The sequence below is a fragment of the Sphaeramia orbicularis genome, chromosome 13, assembly GCF_902148855.1.
Source record: "Sphaeramia orbicularis chromosome 13, fSphaOr1.1, whole genome shotgun sequence".
Lineage (NCBI taxonomy): Eukaryota > Metazoa > Chordata > Actinopteri > Kurtiformes > Apogonidae > Sphaeramia > Sphaeramia orbicularis.
This window is the reverse complement of record NC_043969.1, coordinates 44,754,171-44,775,819: the sequence shown is the minus strand read 5'-3', so window position 1 is coordinate 44,775,819 and position 21,649 is coordinate 44,754,171. Positions and strand designations below refer to the sequence as shown.

Here is a 21,649-nt window from a genome sequence, read left to right as displayed (position 1 = left end):
TTCTGATTCCATTACCTGTAGCTCCTGTGACTAATTTCTTCTAAATTGCTCTGAAATTATATTAATTTGGATTGTTATTACATAATGAACCATGTTATTAAATTTTTTTAAAATAAAAATGTGTCAAGTGCATTTTGTAATAAATTTCTCAAACTGTAATAACTTACTACATAATGTGAAAAAAATTTACTACATAATGCGTTGTCGTAGTTTATTACAAAATGCGTCAACTTATTACATAATGCGGCTTTATTACAAGATGACGGGACATTCTTATTACATTTTGAACTTTTATTACATATTGGGAATTTATTACATAATGCGGCTCAACACCCCCTGAAAAAAAAATCACTTACTGTCTCAGAAAATGATACACCTTTTTGAAAATTTGGAAGCCATTTTTAGATCATATCGGTACATCTCTTCCACCAAGTACTTTATGTAATTGTCTGTGATGACCTCGCACACTGACTGTTTTTCCATTCTTTGTTTTGTTTTTTGGGTAAGAAGTTTATCCTTCTCACCTTGCTTTCTGTTACGTCTCTACACTGTTGACATATTGATATGCTTGTACACAATACATATATATAACTGAAATTAAAATATCTCAGCAAGAGTGTTTTTGTACGCATCCGAGCGATTGTGACCAAGTAATTTCCCTTGCGGATCTATAAAGTTCGTCTAAGTCTAAGCCATTTTAAAAGGTATCGTTGCACACTGCTGCTGCTGTAGATGAGCTGAAAGGGTTCACTGAAAAAGTAGTAGTTTTGGCAGTAACACAAAGTTTGTTTAGCCACTTAAAATTTATAGCATTTTTTTTCAATAATTTTTTTCAATCGCTGTTGTACACTGAAGAACAATTATAAGTATTTTTAAGTTTCGAACACTTTTACTGCAAATAAATCACATTTATGTAAGAAGGCCGTCACTGCCAAAACTTTTGTCCACAACTGTATTAATTGTTGAGATATTGGATAGTTTTAGTCACTTTAAACCTTTAGTAAAATGTACAATTTGTGCATCTTCGTGCTTATGTGATGTTCGTATCAGAACCTTTATCTAATTCCACTTTAAAGGCTATCACTGCACACAGCAGTAAGACAAAGTTTGTTTTGCCACAAACTTTGTTGCATTTTTTCCATATATCACTGATATACACTGAAGAACAATTATAAGCATTTTTAAGTTTCAAAGACTTTTACTACAAATAATCAAATTTATGGAAGGAGCCTATTTGTGTCACTGCCAAAATTTTTGTTCACAACTGCATTAATTATTAAGATATTGGACAATTTTAGTCACTTTAAACCTTTATCAAAATGTAGAATTTGTGCGTATTTGTGCTTATATGATGTTCATATCGGAGCTGTTAGCTAATTCCACTTTTAAGGCTATCGTTGCACACTGCTGCTGCTGTAGATGAGCAGAAAGGGTTCACTGAAAAAGTGGCAGTTTTGGCCGTAACACAAAGTTTGTTTTGCCACTTAAACTTTATTGTATTTTTTTCCATATGTCACTGATATACACTGAAGAACAATTATAAGCATTTTTAAGTTTCAAAGACTTTTACTGCAAATAATCAAATTTATGGAAGGAGCCTATTTGTGTCACTGCCAAAACTTTTGTCCACAACTGTATTAATTGTTAAGATATTGGATAATTTTAGTCACTTTAAACCTTTATTAAAATGTAGAATTTGTGCGTCTTCATGTTTATATGATTTTTGTATCGGAGTCTTTAGCTAATTCCACTTTTAGGGCTATCGTTGCACACTGCTGCTGCTGTAGAAGAGCAGAAGGGATGCACTGAAAATCTCGGAAGTGAGTTTAAGGATTTCCACAAAAAACAGACCTGAGTCTTGTATGTAGAGATCAGCAACAGGCTGATATCATGAATGTAGAAATAAAGAAATTACAAGCAGTACAAAAAAACACTCCGACAGAAACTTCACCAAAACATATGCTCATCGAGTATATCGAACCTTTAATTTCTTATGAATTGTTGAACCTAAACTACACCTACCAGGACTTTAACTACCAGTTTAACTTTAATAATCTCCTAATTACTGTTCTGTTGTTATGCAAGATCCTGTTTCCACTCCCAGGTCATCACATTCTGCTGCTTTGGAATCAGTCCTTGGCATCTGTTCTAGTTTTCAGTCTTTGTCTTTCTTATTTTAGCCCTTCTCCTGGCTTTATCTAACCTGAACCAAGTTGTTTTTATGCCTAAACTTTACAGATCCGTAACTATGGTATTGTTTAGACAACTTTGGGACAACCCCACCCTTTTGAAAAATGTCCATTTATTCTACCCTTTGCACCAAAATCAGTATGTGATGAGTTTGGAATGAGAATGTGTATGGAACAAAACACAAAAATATAAACTGTACATAATGAGCAACGACGAGGAACATATTCTGAATTACATAGACAAACATTCAACATGTAGTGTTGTCATGTGGTTACGTAACGGTGTTGGCAGCAGGTCATACAATCCTGTGCAAAAGTCTTACTCCACCTTTACCTTTGTTGTTTTGGCAGGATTGAGATGCGCATACAAAATTATTTCTATCTTTTCTAATCATAAAGTCACGGAAAAAATTATTAGAGCATCAAAAACAACGGTTATGCAATCAAGTACTAACTCGTGTGTGTATCATGTGACTAAAACACACAGAAAAGAAAACATGGAATGCCTAAAAGCACTGTTTTTGTCAGTACACTGCCATAGATATTGATGTAAGAACTGAAGTGATTTTGGTTTTTATCAAGAAAACATGGAAAATGGATAGATATCAGCTCTGAAATTAAACTACTATGGGCTATTTTTGTTGTTCTCATTATATTTGTCCAAACAAATGTACCTTTAGTTGTACCAGGCATTAAAATGAACAAGGAATTGAAGTACAAGAAGGATGATACTGAAACACGTTCTGTGTCGACAGTGCCTTGCACCTGTTGCCACAACGAGGCAACACAATTAATTTGTTGGACCATTTACATTGGCACCGCGCAGCTATTAAATCCTCCTGAGTATTTTTTCGTGTTGCAATATAAGTCGCAGGATTAAAAAAAAAAAAAATTGCAATGTCAGTTTTTTCCAGTATCGTGCAGCCCTAATACTCACTCCTGTATTTTCTATGTCGCTATAGCAACAACATTAGTTCAGGCTAGCTTAGAAATGATAACAAGCAACACAAACCAAATACTGATTAACCTCCCATTTGGACGCCAATACTTGAACATTGGCATTTTATTGAATAAGACTAGGTATACTGAGCAATAAAGTGCCAGACTGGTAATAATAACCCAGTTACTGGGGAATATATGTAGCTGAATATAAAGACAGACTGAATAATGTTGGAAAAAGGACCAGTCTGAACTCTGCAGAAATAGGTCGGCTCTCTACACCCGACTGAAGCAGCCGTGAGAAAACGCCTCCAGGAGCTGAAGTGACAAGTGTCAGCAGGTAACGAAGAGGCAAGTCCAGGCTTCACAGTAACGGCTGCCTTTAGAACCGGCTCCGGCATCATGAATATGAATATAAAGCCCAATATGAAGGATGGGCCTTAAAGGGAAGGGTGCATGTATAAACTATTCAGCTTTAAGGAGAACACTGAGTTTACATGTACACAGCGTTCTGTTTTCTGTCTAATTCTGAACAGTACAATACTATGAATAACCTGTAATGACAATGAACATTCCTGTTTACATGGAGCCTTTCATACCCCATTAAAAGGAGCTTTCCGTGGAACTCAAATGTACTACTTTGTTTTTTTATTGCCTTCTGGAAAAGGGTGGGCTGTTTGATATTCACTAATATCCATAAACCTGTTGATCTCCTCTGTCAGTGTTTATGAGTAGGTGTGTTTCATTAATAAGGCCTTTTCCTTTGTATCAGAGAGGCTCTTTGTCGTTACCTCAGCTAACAGGGTCCATTGCATTGTGTTGAAACCTGCAGCAAAATGTGCAAATTAAATTATTTTTCCAACATGTCTAAAGAATCCTAATAAAACCAGAAAAATTTCAGCATGTTCCACATGTTTGAATCTGAAAATGTTCCATTCAGAAAAAGCAAGCGAGCAGAATAAACTGTTTACATGAAACCAGTTTAATCCAGAATCATAGTGGAATGTTAATGTTCATGTGAACTCACTCCAAGATGGCGCCTACCACGGCAGCAACTTCCTCAAACACACTTATTTACAGGGTGCGATATGTCAAAAAACCAGAGGAAGGGTTTTTTTTTTTTTTTTTTTTTTAAAGTCATGAAAAAACAAGCAATCAACAGACCTAAATCTTTTTTAAGTTAACGGTAGGCCCTATTATATGTCGAACAGTTGAACATTTATCTATAATGCAAACTAAACTTTCTGTGACGGCCACACCTGCGATGTGGGAGATGGCCTCGTTAAGTTTCAGGATCATGGATAAGGGCCGATCACACCAACATGGGAGATGATTTATGGTGAACAAGCAACTCAATTGGACTGTAAAACGGAACATAAAACCTAATCGATTAAGATGCAGTTGAACATGTAAATTAGTGCCTGCAGACATACGTTCGTACTAGTGATGAGTGGATTAGTGGGTTAGCTGCGGGTCAAAAAAATGTCACTTTCACACACAGAGAGAGAGACACTAGTCACTTTTCCATTGGACATCTGCGCAAAACTTCACTGAGATTTACTAAATGTTGAAAAAACAGAAGTGCATAATGTCGGTTTTTCCATTAAATCACAAATGTGATAATTTGTTTTATTATTATCGGGACATGACACAAGAAGTCATTCCATAAACATGGCGACGAACGTAAATATGGTGTTGATTTACAGATATATTCATTATTATTATATATTACCCCTCTATCTCGTACTAAATCAAAAAATGATTGGGTTTCCTGGTGTGTCCACACATACCGCAACATGTTACTTCTTCTTCACTTGTAACGTCCGTCAACATCCGTTTTTTTAATTCACCTGACTCTAGTTGCGAAAAAAGGTCTTTCCATTGCAGTTTTGCGTGGTATACATTTGCGCTACACCCAAGAAATCCCCTCTTGCCAGCACAAAAACTCTGAATCGAAAAATGAGACTTTTAGCGAAATTGTTGTTTTTTCATTAGGTAAACATTTATGCGCAAGTTATATTTGTGCAATTCGAGGGTCAAAGGAAAAGTGACTACTGATACATAGGCTACGGAGAGAGATAGGGACGGTATACAAAGGATTTATGCGTATGGGGACGTTCGCAAATTCCGAGATTGCTGACAGTTGGGTTCAGGTGAAAGTTAAGACTCCCACAGAGTCAGGGACACTGTGCACATGGGCTACTGTGGGCAGCGTGGACTCTGCGTCTGCTTTGGGTCCGCCTCGAATACGTCTGACCTGGGGCACCGCTACCGATTGTAGACCCCATGGAAGGTAAACGTTGTGGGCCCTTTAGTAAAGTTTCTGTATATCTGTCATTGGAGTGGTGGTGGTTGTTAAATGTAATGAAACAACTGCAGGTATAGGGGTGCGTTTCATAAGTGCCGTTACAACTGAAACCTTAACTTTGAACATTTGACTCCCAGCTTCTATTTACTGCGGAACTTACACAAAATTTTCACAACTTCAAACCTATATCCACTGGGCCCCCTGCAAATGCTGGGCCCCATGAATTTGTCTTGTTTACCCCCCCTTTATGGCACCCCAGCTGCCTGTTATCTCAATTGGTTTTTAATCATTGACAGAGTTGAAATGCAAAACTAAAGCTCAAATTCTCTTAAATAGACGACCATAGTGTAAATATAAAAATATAAATATGTTTTTGTGGCTTTAGTTTGATTTTTTTCTCTTTCTGGTAAAATAAGTCTCTTCAGATTATTAATGTTGGTAAATCTTCACAAAATCATGCTGTATTCTTGAGTTTTTGTCTCGTCTTGTGTGAAAAATGAGTTTCTACCATAGTAGCTCATATAAACAAATGTATTTCTGATGTGAATAAGCTGAACTTAAATGTCATTCATTTTAGTTTATAATATCTGTGACTTTGTGACACTGGTTGGAATGTGAAGAATGGGGTTGAATTCATCTACTGAGTTTCACTACTAAACGTGATGTCATGAAATGTCCTTAGTTACACTGTTTGGGTTTTTTTTTCCAGGATAAAAGTGCAGCTGGAGTTTCATGTGTGACTGTGGGAAATGTGCGTCTACCTTTGTGGGCGGGTCTGGTCCGTATTTGGCATGTGATGTCATCACCGTGAGGCCTGAGGCTGTTGTTCAGGTACAGTCACAGTTTCAGTGGGTAATTTAAGACACTCGCTGCTGCATCTACAGTGAGTCATGCGTGTTTGGACATGACACATGTCACATGACAAAAACAGGAAACTGAAGTCCACAGGAGTCTGGAGAGAAGAACAGAGTAAAACATATTCATATAAAAACAGCTTTTATTTGGACTAATTTCTCTTTTTGTTTGTTTTTATTTTTCAGGTGGATGAGAAATCAGCTGGAAGTATTTTACAAGAACAAGTATGTTTGTACAGTACACTGGAAATGAGTACAGTCCTGTGTAAAAGTCTTAGCCTTCATTCTTCAAACAATATGACATCTATGGCATTATTTTTTATATGTTTTATACCAGTAACACATTGAAAAAAGAAGTAAAATGAAGCAAAAATGAACAAAATATTGAATAATATAATAATATCCATCAATAAAAATTTTTACAAATTCATCACAAAATGAATAACAAACAAAATGAGTAAAAAAAGACCAAAAATAAGTAACAAAATAATAAACAAATCAAACAAACTAATCAATAAATTGAGCAAAAATGAACAAAATAATCTGGTTTCATTGTGACTTTGTACTTAACATGCCTTTAACCCTTTTGTTCAGAAAATACAAGATTTATTACATTAATTTTCTGATGGTTTATACAAGTAACATATTGAAAAAACAGAAGTCAAATGAAGCAAAAATGAACAAAAAACATTGAAAAAATGAACATATAATATAATAATATTCAATAATAAAAAAATTTACAAATTAATCACAAAATGAATAAGATAAACAAAAAAGACCCAAATAATGAACAAAAAATAATAAACAAATCAAACAAACTAATCAATAAATTGAGCAAAAATGAACAAAATAATCTGGTTTCATTGTGACTTTGTCCTTAACATGTCTTTAACCCTTTTGTTCAGACAATATGAGATTTATTGCATTAATTTTCTGATGTTTTATACCAGGTTTCATTCAACACGTCAGATGTTTCTCATTGTTTATGTTGGTTGTTGTCATGGGGTCAGAGGTCACTCTAATCAGAATCAGAATACTTTCTAAATACTAGGAGGAAATTATTGTGTGTTACAGTTGCTCCCTTCAAGTTTAAGAAAAAGTAACAAGATTCCTGTATTTTGTTCTTGTATGTGAAGAAAAGAGAATAAAAAATAAATACGTATGTTCATTTCAACCCTAAAAACACAATTAAGGTAAAGGTGGAATAAAACTTTTGTATAGCACTGTATTTCAAGTACAATATACAAGTATGACTGTGATAAAATACTAATGTTTCTGATTATTTGGATCACCTTTAGCCTCTGAATTAACAACAGCAGCTGCTCTTTCCATTCATATTACAGTCAAACTACATCAATACACTTTAACAGCTATGAACCAACAGAACTGCTGTGATCTGAAACTATTGGATTTAACTTTGAGAAACGTTCCTTCCCTCATATACAGAAGAAGATTAGGGCCATTGGAAAAAAAATAAATTAAATTAAGGTCCAATATATATATATTTTATTATTATTCTGAGAAAAAGTAATAATTCTGAGATTAAAGTCATAATTCTGAGAATAAAGTCATAATTCTGAGAAAAAAAAGTCATAATTCTGAGAAAAAAGTCAGGATTCTGAGAAAAAGTCAGGATTCTGAGGAAAAAAGTCAGGATTCTGAGAAAAAAAAGTCAGAATTCTGAGAAAAAAAAGTCAGAATTTAGTCTTTTTTTTCTCAGAATTATGACTTTAATCTCAGAATTATTACTTTTTTCTCAGAATTCTGACTTTAATCTCAGAACAATAATAAAAAGACTATTTCAAACAGTCAGAATTCTGAGATTAACGTCAGAATTCTGAGAAAAAAGTCTGAATACAGTCTTTTTTTTCCTCAGAATTCTGACTTTAATCTCAGAACAAAAATAAAATACAGAAAAAAAAAAAAATTAAACAGAATTCTAAGATTAAAGTCAAAATACAGACTTTTTTCCTCAGAATAACAATTAAAAAAAATATATTGACCCTAATTTTTCTTTTTCCAGTGGCCCTAATCCTCTTCAGTACATGTTTGTGCTTCAACTAAATGGAAAAAAAAAAACCCTCAGAATAAATTGTATGTTTCCAATTGTTTAACCTCTGAGTCGATGTGTTTTTCAATCATTCATCATAAGACGCTTAGAAACAGTAGAAAGTGTGAAACCGGTCCGACTCGCTCCCGCTCCCATGATGACAGGTGGATGTTTTGCACAGTTTTCTGCAAGTATCTACATGTACGACTCAACATGAAAATGCACCTGTTGGAAATGCAGTCAACTCCCTAAAATAATGGAGGTGTTAGTGTGGATAGGAACATCAGGAAATGTGTGCATCTGTTTTAGTAGACGAGTGCAAAAGAGAACCTGCATGAAAAAAAGTGGAGGATTTTTGCAGAAATGTCGATCTCGTCTGAATTTACAAAAAATAATGAAGTTTCTGTGTAATATAAAGTCCAACCAACACCTCCTGCACAGGCTTTTACAGTTTTACAGATGTGTCATAAAAAGGTAAAAAGCATTTAATAAGGTGCAGGAAGGCTTGTTTTTTCAGTTTTTATGTTTAAATTGCTGATCACATTAAAATCCCTGAATCACTTTTTAAAGCGAAACTGAAAATATTCTAAGACGAATTAAGCTTATTTTTCCTTAATATTTTTGTCTGTGTATTTTTATTAATCTTACTCTGTTTGTTTTGAGGTGTTCTTTTCATTTACTTATTTTTATTAGGCCTGTTGTTAGTGAGTATCATTTTTTCATTCTGCATCTGGTGGTATGCATCATGACTTCATAAGGGTCACGCCCTCATTAGCGCCCCGGGATAAATAACAGGGGGGGTCAGTAAACTCAGTTTTATGAAAATTCAAATGGCTGTAATATCGTCAATATTCATCTGATCACACCAAAATTTAACAGGCATCATCTCTGTACAAATCCTTTCTCATACGCCAAATTTCACAACTCAAGGTGATAACGTATGAAAATTAGTTTGTCGTTAATAACTTCCCTTCTGTTTGTTGCGGCGATTTCACACTAATGCCACATTATTGGAAATTCAGTTCTCTATCCATTACCTTCCTCATTTGTCACATGTGTATAAACAGATTTTGAGTTACTGGTATCTGAAGTGACCAGGGCTCAAGCGCCTAATTTGCATATTCACAAAACAGCTTCTATCTTGAAAACTGAGATATTGACTAACTTTGTATTATTGACTTACAGGAGGTCAGATATGGTCTTTCATTTGGTACCAATTTTGTTGACTTTTGATGACCTTGAAAGGTCAAACTCAAGGTCATGATTTTGAAAATACCCAATTTTTGACCATAACTCCCTCAATTTTGCAGAAAAACGACTAGTATCAGATTATAAAATGGGAAAATATAGGCCAGAGTTCTCTGTCATAGGCCTCCTGCAAACGCACTGTCTATGGCAGTTTCATTTATTAATAATTACTAGGTTCATATATTATATTGCTTATACAGGGTGTATAAAAAAAAAAAACTATACATTCTTAAAAATTATCCCCAGTTCCGCATTTGATAATTTTTGGAATTTTCTTTTATGGCTGTCAGTAGGTAGGGGATTGGTGGAAATTTGTCCAAATTTACAGACCCAGGTTTTCATGCATGAGTGAGCAGGGGCAAATTGCGCAATCCAAGTTAAAACTGGTTTGCGGGAAATAGCGGTGGGATTTAAATCCAATCAAAGGCCATGCGAGGGGACATTGGGCATCCATCTTGTTTTCCACAAAATTGCCAGGTTACAGCATTAACACTTTGGCCACCACGTCCATTTCACTTCTTTACCCATGGCAGCTGGTCCTGCCTTTCAAAGTTAATTACCTCCGCCAAGGAGGTTCTGTTTTTGCCAGCGTTTGTTTGTCTGTCTGTTTGTTTGTCTGTCCGTTAGTGTGCAACATAACTCAAAAAGTTATGGACAGATTTTGATGAAATTTTCAGGGTTTGTTGGAAATGGGATAAGGAAGAAATGATTAACTTTTGGGGGTGATCCGGAAGAAATCCTGGATTCTGGATCACTTTGAAATTTTCGTTAACATTGTGGTAAATGGGGCCAAAATTTTCGTTTCCCAATATCTCGCTTAATTATTGACCAAAACTCATGAAATTTAACTCAGGAATTGACAATGGGGTCCTCTATCACATTTCAAAGGCTGATCCGGATCTGATCCAGAAGGCGGATTTTATTTTAAAAAATAAATGTAGGATTTGTATCACCGATTATGTGGGGAATTTTTGCGCTTGGCGGAGGTCTGCGCTCTCCGAGTGCTTTTCTAGTTCAACTTGTTTATGCCTGAAAATGTCACTGCGGACAGGCCAAGTTAGGGTTTAGGGTTAGGGTTAGGGTTAGGTTAACCCTAGCCGAAGTGTTAATGCTGTAACCTGGCAATTTTCAAAGATGGATGCCCACTGCCCTTCCTATGACCTTTGATTGGATTTAAATCCCACCGCTACTTCCCGCAAACCAGTTATAACTTGGATTGCACAATTTGCCCCTGCTCACTCATGAATGAAAACCTGGGTCTGTAAATTTGGACAAATTTTCACCAATCCCCAACATACCGATGTCGATAAAAGAAAATTTCAAAAATTATCAAATGCGGAACTGGGGATAATTTTTAAAAATATTTAGGTTTTTTTTTATTTTTTATACACCCTGTATACTTGTATTTTCATTTATCATTATCCAGATATGTTTGGCCTCAAAGTGCATTTATGTTGCCAAATTTCAATGTCATAGGTAGTGCAGGATGCAGGTGTTTGCCATAGTAAAGGTCATGTAGCTACTGAATGTCCTGGAGCGGTTTTACTGCGGTAAATAAACTGCTGAGTTAATCGGTGATGCACAGAGACTTTCAGAAACAGCGCCTCTCTTTCCACCAAACACAGGAGGCTTCAGCCACCCATCAGCCAATCACAGGAGGTGTATTTATTCAAACTGAGTCTGGCCTTACCTGAGTCTGTCTGCTCACACTGGTTTCCAAACGCTGAATGTGGAGGTTCAGACTCAGCACTGGTTCAGAACTGCCAACGAAAAATACAGATAAAATTCAGTTGATGGAGTTTGTTGTGTGAGACACGGACAGAGACACTGTGTAAAAGTCTTATTCCACCTTTAGCTTTGTTGTTTTTCAGGGTTGAAATGATCATACATATTTATTTCTCACTCTATTTTCTTCAGATGCATCAACAAAATACAGGTAATATGTGCACAGCCTTAAAAGACATACACAAAAACTGAACTAAATGTGTTGTAAAGGTTAAAGCCTCTATTTATGGTGACCTCTGACCCCATGACAAGAAACGGCACAAACAATTAGAAACATCTGACATGTGATGAATGAAACCTGTTATAATGCCATAAATCTCACATTATCTGAGCAAAAGGGTTAAAGATAACTTAAATGTAAAGGGAGGTCGTTAATTTGTTTTATTTTGTTGATTATATTGTTCATCAGGATTCTTTTTTTTAATTATTATTATTATTTTGTTCATTTAAAATTTTTTATTCTGTCTATTTTTGCTTAATTTGGCGTTTTTTCATTCAATTTGTTACTGGTAAAAAACATCAGGAAATGAATGTCATAAATCTGCTGTTGTCTGAACAAAAAGGTTAAAAACATGTTAAGTGTAAAGGTCACATTAATTTTACCACTTTAGTTAATAGAAGCTGTTTTTTTTTTTTTATTGAAACTTCTGCTTTTCCTGCTGTACATACTTCACATACATCAGATTGGATCTAAATACTGAGACAAATGCTTATGTGTGGATATTAGAACTGTACTAAACCAACAAGCACAATATTGGACTAAGACTTTTACAAAATGCTACTGAATATGATCATAGCTCCCCCTACCTGTAAGAACACAAAACAACATGAAGAGAAAGAAGCAACAGGTTCCACTGTTCCTGATCTTTGGCCAAAAGCAGTTGAACTACATTAATTCAACAATATAACAGTATTTATTTACAAAATCCATTTGTTCCGTTCAGTTTATTCCCAAAAAAATTGGAAACATGTGTTGTACATCATCAAACAGAGGTGTGTACGTAACCTGATACGCTTCATGAAGGTTGAAAATAAGAGTCAAGATTGAGTATAACCAGCTTTAAAAATAAAAAAAAAAATTAAAAAATTACTGTTTTATAGTTTTTTATTATTTGTTTGTGATCTATTTATTTAGATTTTAAAATTTATATTAGTAACTGTGTGAGCGGATGAATAAACAGTTTTATTTAATGTGATACAACTAATTTCATTGTATCTGAACATGCACTGACAACATTCAATTCAATTCATGGGGGAGGATTATGGGTAATTTTTCTGAAATGCATTTTTTTTGTTTTTAATACTGTTCACATATTCGCTGTATATTCAGGTTGTGCTCATTTTACTACAAAGACAGGGAAATACATATGTGTAGATTATTATCACTGTATCATTAACATTATTAACATAGATGCAATAATGTAATTTTATTTATTTACTTATTTTTTACCAACACATTTATATATATTTTTTAATCTTACTAGTTTACAATTACTATTGGCTGCAGGCACAAAAATACATTTCACTCTGCTCTTATCTTCTATTATCTTATTGTTATATGGAATCATCTGGACTGAGAAACATATAAAAAGACCATGAAAGCCTTTGGGACATTCTGAAGATGTGTAATAAAAACACAAGATTATTAAGAAAATAGCCAAACAGTTGACTTAACAGAGTTGTACATATATTGAATCTGATTTACTGAATTTACAGCCGTTTAATTCAGATTTTTCCTACTCTGGACATATTTCCTGCATATTTCTTGCTAGAAATAAAGACACACGCCCATTTCGCTCCTGCAAAAACAACAAATCTAAAAGCTGTCCCAGACTTTTCACAGTAATGTACATTTTACACATCTTTACACACTCTAATCACACTTTTAGGTTCTTTTTGAGTAGCAGAAATACTAAAATCCATAGTTGTAACTAGGGGTGTAAGAAAATATCGGTTCTGCAATATATCTCGATATTCCATTTCACGATACTGTATCGACATTAAAAAGTACTGTATCGAAATTTTTAGGTATTTATTCAAATGCAGATATGGCGGGGGTTCATTTTTGTTTTTTGTTTATATTTTATTTATTATTATTATTTAACCCCGTTTTATTAAATAATAGTTATTTGAAGCATCCTAAAAACACTTTTTACTGTCTGAGAGGCAGATTTTAGCTCCTTTGGAAAGTAGGAGAATTAGAAAAATTTTGTGATATAGCATTAGATCCTGTTCTGATCAAATAAAAATGTTTAGTATTTGTACATATTTCGGGTGCAATTCAATTCTTCCAGGAAATAATCTTAAAAAAAAGAAGAAACAAACAAAAAAAAAGCTTTTTTAACAGTATCATGTAGGGCTGCACGATTAATCGATTTTAAATCGAAATCGGATTTTTTAATAAGGACGATTTTTAAAAACGGGAAATTGTCAAATCGATTTCATCTTACTTGCTAAATTTTTCATTCACAAATGTACGTTCTGGAACACAAAACCAAATATTATTTATTTTTTAAAAGATGCTGAACTTTAGCTAAAGCTGTTAGATAAATCTGGAAACAAAGAGGCTATAAAAACCATCAGTATTTGCTCTGATGACATTTTATTGTCGCGCATTCCCACTGGCAAACTTATGTTATTTTCTTGTTGTATACACTGTTTGTATACTGTACTTCATTCAATATAGATTCAATGAAGAAAAAAAAAACTTCTGTGGGTTCATCACGTGATACCGTCACAGATTTGAGGTCGTAGCAGTGGCTTGCATTGCGGGCTGCTCACAAAAACGACATGCTGACTTCTGTTGTCTTTTGTAGTTTTACCCAAAAATTGAGTTTTTAGGGGAAAAAAATCGGGATTTTATTTTTTGCCAAAATCGTACAGCCCTAGTATCATGATATACCGTGATATATCACATCATGATCTTAGTATTGTGATTTGTATCGTATTACCAGATTCTTGCTAATACACACCCCTAGTTGTAACTGATGGGCTACAGAATAGTTGTGTTTGTGTGTCTGTATTGGTATAGCAGAGTGTGTGTGTGTGTTTGTGCGAGGGGGGGTTGACCACGACAACGCAGACACACTGATCCTGACCGCTGACCCCAGGTGACCCGGGTTAATCAGACTAAAGTCTGTAATGACGCGGCGCTGACCCATCAGTCGACCTCAACGGCCCATTATCTGTCAGAGCAGATACTCAGGGCTGTTCAGGTTGATTCAGTTAATGTTCAGTCTGATGTCAAAGAAAAGAAATGTCCACTCAGATAAAGAGAGAACACAGAAATGAGTCAAAAGCATTAAAAAAAAAACATGTATCAATGAAAAGGTTTTCACACAGTTTGGGGCCTTGATGTGATTTTCTGTTTATAGTGACATTAATTGGAATAATATATAAACCCATAAAGACCCAGTGTTAGTTCTGTGTCAGTTCCCAAATAAAAACAACAATTCTCAAGCAATTTATTACTAGTTATTGTAATATTCTCCCCTATATTTTGCATTTTTCAGTATAAATCATGAATTTTCCTATATTTCATTTACTGATTGTGTAAATTAAAACATTAAAACTCGAGGAAATCCAAAGGTTATTCTTTCAGAAACAGAGAAAACACAATATATCTTTAACTGAATATAATATAAGTGTTTCCATTCAGTGTTGTTTATCATATTCAATGGGTTTCACTGGTGAATCTATGTTGTAGAAGATGACGGTGTTTCCATGGTAACTACGGAGCCTTTGAACATCCAAATGGGTCATATCTGATGACCATGAAAAGATGACAAACTGTATTTTACACCTATTCTTTACATGGATTGATAGAATTAGTGGATTAACAGGTATTTAACAGTTCAGATCAGTAGATGGTTTTGGTCGACTGTGGATGTTTGGGTCTTTATGGGTTAAATAAATGATCACTGTTGTTTAACTTTTGTGTTTCCATGTTTTTTCCCCCCAAGAAAACCTTCACAACTAAACATACTCTTCATCTTCTGAGGTTCCTGAATAATGACCATATATAAAGAAGGGGATTTACTGTGAGGATTGTTTACACATAAAGCCTATCATTAAGGCGCTGGTGTGTATTTATGGTTTGATGATTACTGTGGTGTGTCCTGAAGAGATCCACCAGTTCTTAAATGCACTGAGAGCTTTAATTTAAGTAGAAATATTCCATGACAAGTAAAAATCTGACTTAAAGTACGGATGCAAAAGAATGACATAATGCAATTCCACTCTGTTGTAAATATGTATGTAGCTGTTAGAGTTTATTATTTATTACCATTATTATTTCATATTGTTCGTCTTTTGCACGATCTTCATGCATGCACATTTTTTCTTGCACTTTGTTCCGTTGCTGCCTTGACCGCTGAAATTGAGTGCTTCAGTTGATAAGGTGAGCCTGTGCCACATGGATGCAAGGCTTTTTCAGGAGACAACGGGAGTGCCGTCACAGAACGTCAGCCAATAGGAGCGCAGCGTCACAGAACGTCAGCCAATGGCAGCGCAGCGTCACAGAACATCAGCCAATGGGAGCGCAGCGTCACAGAACGTCAGCCAATGGCAGCGCAGCGTCACAGAACATCAGCCAATGGCAGCGCAGCGTCACAGAACATCAGCCAATGGGAGCGCAGCATCACAGAACGTCAGCCAATGAGAGCTCAGCGTCACAAAACGTCAGCCAATGACAGCACAGCGTCACAGAACATCAGCCAATGGGAGCACAGCGTCACAGAACATCAGCCAATGAGAGCTCAGCGTCACAAAACGTCAGCCAATGACAGCGCAGCGTCACAGTACATCAGCCAATGTGAGCAAACTGTCACAAAACATCAGCCAATGAGAGTGCAGCATCACAGAACGTCAACCAATGACAGCACAGCGTCACAGAACGTCAGCCAATGGGAGCGCAGCATCACATAACGTCAGCCAATGACAGCGCAGCGTCACAGAGCATCAGCCAATGACAGCGCAGCGTCACCAAACGTCAGCACAGCGTCACAGAACGTCACAGAACATCAGCCAATGGGAGCGCAGCGTCACAAAACATCAGCCAATGGGAGCACAGCGTCACAGAACGTCAGCCAATGAGAGCGCAACGTCACAGAACGTCAGCCAATGGGAGCGCAGCGTCACATAACGTCAGCCAATGGGAGCGAACCGTCACAGAGCGTCAGCCAATGACAGCGCAGCGTCACCAAACGTCAGCACAGCGTCACAGAACGTCACAGAACATCAGCCAATGTGAGCGCAGCGTCACAAAACATCAGCCAATGGGAGCACAGCGTCACAGAACGTCAGTCAATGAGAGCGCAACGTCACAGAACGTCTGCCAATGGGAGCGCAGCGTCACAGAACGTCAGCCAATGGGAGCGAACCGTCACAGAATGGCAGCCAATGAGAGCGCAGCGTCACAGGACGACAGCCAATGGGAGCGAACCGTCACAGAACGGCAGCCAACGGGAGCGCAGCGTCACAGAATGTCAGCCAATGGGAGCGCAGCGTCACAGAACGTCAGCCAATGGGAGCGAACCGTCACAGAATGGCAGCCAATGAGAGCGCAGCGTCACAGGACGACAGCCAATGGGAGCGCAGCGTCACAGAACGTCAGCCAATGGGAGCGTAGCGTCACAGAACGTCAGCCAATGGGAGCGCAGCATCACAGAACATCAGCCAAGGACAGCACAGTCTCTCTCTCTCTGGGTCTGTGCAGGACCATGCTATCCCTGAGTCTCTGCAGTGCTCTCCATGCAGTTTCCTTCAGCCATCTTTTCAGAGGCCAAACATTGCACACTGGCATGCGCACCTGGAATGCTGCTGCTTCTCTAGGAAATGAGCAGCACTGTGAGTTTTCAAAGTGTGGTAATCAAACACGGTTATTATGATAACTACAATTTAAACAGTAATACTAACCATTGGGAATTTTACCACGGTTTATTGTTATACCGGTAATCGTTACATCTCTAGCGGCATTTGACAGTAAGTACAGGTCAGCAAGGGACATTTTTTTTTAGCTAAAGTTCAAAGAAAATAGCAACATATGTGATGAGTTTGGTTCTTTATACCTTTGGTTTGGAGAATATAAATAAGACGGGATGTATAAAGTTGTGTGTTTGGGCCTTGATTGAGTTCATGAATTTTACATAACAACTGAAAACGTTCTATCTGCACTCTTCTCTTTTACTTTATTTTAATTACGTATGTTTTATTGATTATGTTTTAATTGTAATTGTGTGTTTTTAACTTGTGTCTTTTTCATTTTTGTAAAGCACTGTGAATTGTCCTGTGTATTAATTGTGCTATACAAATAAATGTGCCTTGCCTACATATTGAACCTTTAAATTTGGACTAGTACTGACAGGCAGTGATGAGGAGGGGCATCTTTATTTATTTACTTTTTTTGCTTTATTTATTTAGCATCCATTTGGGACACTGATCCTCAGTCTTGTTTTAATGTTGTAATACATACAATATGGAGCCAGTTATTGATACTTAACCATCTAAGACATAAACAGTCAGTCACCAAAAGCATCCACTGATCTAAAATGTTTAATACCTGTTGATCTACTAATCCTGTCAGTGCATGTAAATAATTGATTCACTGGTAAAACCCATGGAGTTGGACCAATGACAGTGGATGGACACACGTGTTTAATGTTCAGTTAATGACATATTTTGTTGAAAAAGTCACTTTTTTCTCTTGCTGCTCCCTGCTTTCTTAAACTGTTTTTTTTTTTTCCTCTCCACCCGGATTATGTAGTAACCAATACAACAACAAGGCCTGTCATTGTTGCTCTTTTTCTCGCGTGGAGCTCAAATTCAGTCGGTGATTCAGCATTTTCCTTCAAGGCTGTTACGTGTCACTGTGCACAGTCTTTATCTCAAACCCAAAGAGTTAGAAGCATTGTACTAGCATTTCAGAATAAAAAAGAAATAACAGCAAATGAGTTATATTTGAGATTTATGAGATTTAATATAACTATATTTGAGAACAGAGACTTATTTAAGAATTTAAGTAGTTACACACAAGAAGCTGTCATTTAATCAGTGTGTAGTGAAAACTTCTCAAAAGTGAACACTGCACTATTCCCAAATCTGCTGCTGTTTTAATCCATTATCCACCTCCTAACAGTCACTGTATTGCACTACCACCGCTTGTACATAAGACTGATGTATACACTTTATATTGTATTATATTTCATTCTTTCCTCCTTGCCTGTTTTTAAATCTCTTCTTAAAACCCACCTGTTCTCCTTGGCCTTTTAACACTCGTGCAATGTTGACATTTTGTTTCTGTTTTTATATTTTAACTTGTTTTATTCATCTATTTTTATTTAATTTTAATGTCTTGGTTTTTTTATGCTTTTATTAATTTTTAATGTGCTTTTTGTCTTCTGTACAACACTTTTGTCCATTGTGGTTGTTTTAAAGCGCTTTCTACATAAAGTTGGATTGGGTTGGATTGGATTCTTTATACCTCTTATTTATTCTTATTCTATTTTTACCCATTTTTTAATAAGGTGAGAGAGAAATGGCATCTCAATTCTCTGTATGTCCCGTGCATCTAGTGAATTGAGAATTTTAAAAAAATCTCTGAATGAATGTTTTGGATTGAAAACATGAATTTCCCCCTAGTGGCCAGTGATAGTACAACACATAAATCAAACCAAAAACTAGTACGCATTCAGTCATTTTTTGGGTCTTTTTAGGCAGATTTCATGAGATTGACTCACCTTTCTGACCTCTTTATATGTAATGAAGTACTGGATGCTATAAACATGAGTGACTGACAGCTGTAATGACCAACCGCAGCATAGAATCTGTCAGATGCACAGTTACAAACCAATCAGGCTTCTGGACATCACATCTCAGCACCTCCACAGCTCACACTGACTCCAAAATGTGTCATATCATCAACATGGCAGGTCCTGTGACTGATGGATTCCACCGCAGGAGAATAATGCGCTGTCGTTAATAAAATCAGCTCTTAATAATGTCATAAAATCAACCCAGTTTTTCCAGATATTGGTGAATTTGTCTGAATCAAGTCTGACAGAGAAAATCAACATCTCCATCCTATAGATGTCATCTATAACCTCTATCCAGTCCTCCATTTTTGGTGTATCCTTTTTTAGCCACGTCCTAGTGATGGCTTTTTTTTACCTGCCACCGACAATATTCTGAACAGATATTCATCCTGTGAGTTTGTTATCCCCTGGGTCTCTTTTCCCAAGTATACAGATTCAAATGTGAATGGAAATTGGTTCAAAATAAGGGCAATCCCAAAATATATGAAAATGATTGGCTTTCTTTTCACCACATCGTCTCCAGTATCTTGTATCTTGAGATTTAGAATGATGATTCTTGTTTGAAGTTTTTAGTTTTTTTCCTGGTGGTCAGTGGTTTTATCAGTGGGACTATAAAAAACCTGTTGTATTCAGGGCCAAAGCCTCTGTCCCCTTGAAACTTTGGCCCTAAATACAATATCCCATGCATAGTTTGAAGGTAAACATGATGCCACCTTCAGCTGACTCCACCTTCAGTGGTCTTAGCTGTATAAAGAATCTGTTTCTCTCTCTCCTTCCCTCTCTCTAAAAGTCTTAGTCAGGACTTGGAGCCAACGAGATCCGATATCAGCTTCATCTCGGGAGGATTGAGCCGACACAGAGGGCCTTCTATCCCACAGAGGAGCGCTGGCGTTCAGCTCCTTCATCCTCACAGATGTACTCTACCGGCGTGGAAGTCCTGGGGATGATCCTGGCGGTGGCCGGATGGCTCGGGGTGATGGTGGCGTGCGGTCTGCCCATGTGGCGAGTGGCCGCCTACATTGGCCAGAACATCGTCATCTCCCAGGTGATCTGGGAGGGTTTGTGGATGAACTGTTCGGTCCAGAGCACGGGCCAGATGCACTGTAAGGTGCACGACTCCATGCTGGGGCTGCCGGTAGACCTGCAGGCGGCCCGGGCCCTGGTCATCGTCTCCATGGTGCTGTGCATTGTGGGTATCGGTCTGTCGGTCGCCGGGGCAAAGTGCACCAACTGCAGCCGGGACGTGAGCAGTAAACCCCGGCTCATGGTGGCAGCGGGGGTGACGTTCATTGTGGCCGGAATGCTGCTGCTGGTGGCCGTGTCCTGGACGGCCCACGCCATCGTCATGGGCTTCTACGACCCCATGCTGGAGGAGACGGGGAAGAGGGAGTTCGGGAACGCTCTGTACTTCGGTTGGGCGTCCTCCTGCTTGCTGGTGGTGGGGGGGGCGCTGCTGTGCTGCTCCTGTCCTCCAAAGGCAGCGACGACGCTGAGCGGTTCAGCGCCGCCACGGAGAGACTACTCAGCCATCAAGACCATGTCCGTCAACGGGTACACCAAACGGGACTACGTATGAACACGAGGCAGGATGAGGACAGAGGGACGAGTGTGAGACAGTAGGTGTTCAACATATGGACGACCGGAGGGATGGAAGAGGCAGTGAAAGCCGTTGGTTGACGTTAATGAGTTTAAGCAGCGACTGTTTTACCAACAGTGACAGGGACCGGAAGTGGATCTACGTTTGTGATGTGGGTCGGTGAGTTTAAGCAGAGTGGGACGTCTACTGTGACCTGGAATGTAGCACTGAGCTCCAGCAGTGATTTATGCTAACTCTGAAAACATCCTTAGTAGTTTTTTTGAAGCTTTAACTCCATCAATGTCTTGAATCAGAGACAAAACGTTTTCAAGAACAAAACCAGTCCAGTTGAAAAAACTTCCAAAAACTACTAAGGATGAACGATGACCTGGGCAGCTCTGGAAACAGATAATCCAAACTAATTTACTGTGATTTCTGATAGAAAAACAATCTGGATTATCCGACATGGTTTGTAACTTATCTACAAAAATAAAAACGACTGAAAATAGCTGTATCTTCTGAGTCGTGGCTAAAATGTAAAATCCTCTTTCATATCATATGTATTACTGCCAGGCCAAAGGAAGAAAAGTAGATTAGTATTAGGTTACAGTGTACCACGACATTTATATGTTATTACAAGATCTTTTTCATACTTTTACAAGACAGTTTTTGCGTTGTAACAGCATACATTATAACATGACATGCTTTGTGTTATAAGATTAAGCAACAAGATACAATTTATAGCATAAGATTGTATGTTATGACGGTAAAATGTCTTGTTATGACATAAACCTTGTGTAGAACAGTCTGGATCTATTTCCATTCTCTGTAACAGTCCTGAATCTAACACTGCTTAAACTGTTATAAATGAACGACAGCTGATGTATTT

General features: G+C 37.2%; 1 protein-coding gene across 1 annotated transcript; it reads left to right on the top strand.

The window, feature by feature from the left end:
• Positions 1-6,501: 6,501 nt before the first annotated feature.
• LOC115432176 (claudin-4) lies at positions 6,502-20,760 on the top strand. The gene is made up of 2 exons (XM_030153041.1): positions 6,502-6,515; positions 19,975-20,760. Exon 2 carries the CDS (start codon positions 20,098-20,100, stop codon positions 20,758-20,760), a length of 663 nt encoding a protein of 220 aa, XP_030008901.1. The 5' UTR covers positions 6,502-6,515; positions 19,975-20,097.
• The last annotated feature ends 889 nt before the right edge of the window (positions 20,761-21,649 follow it).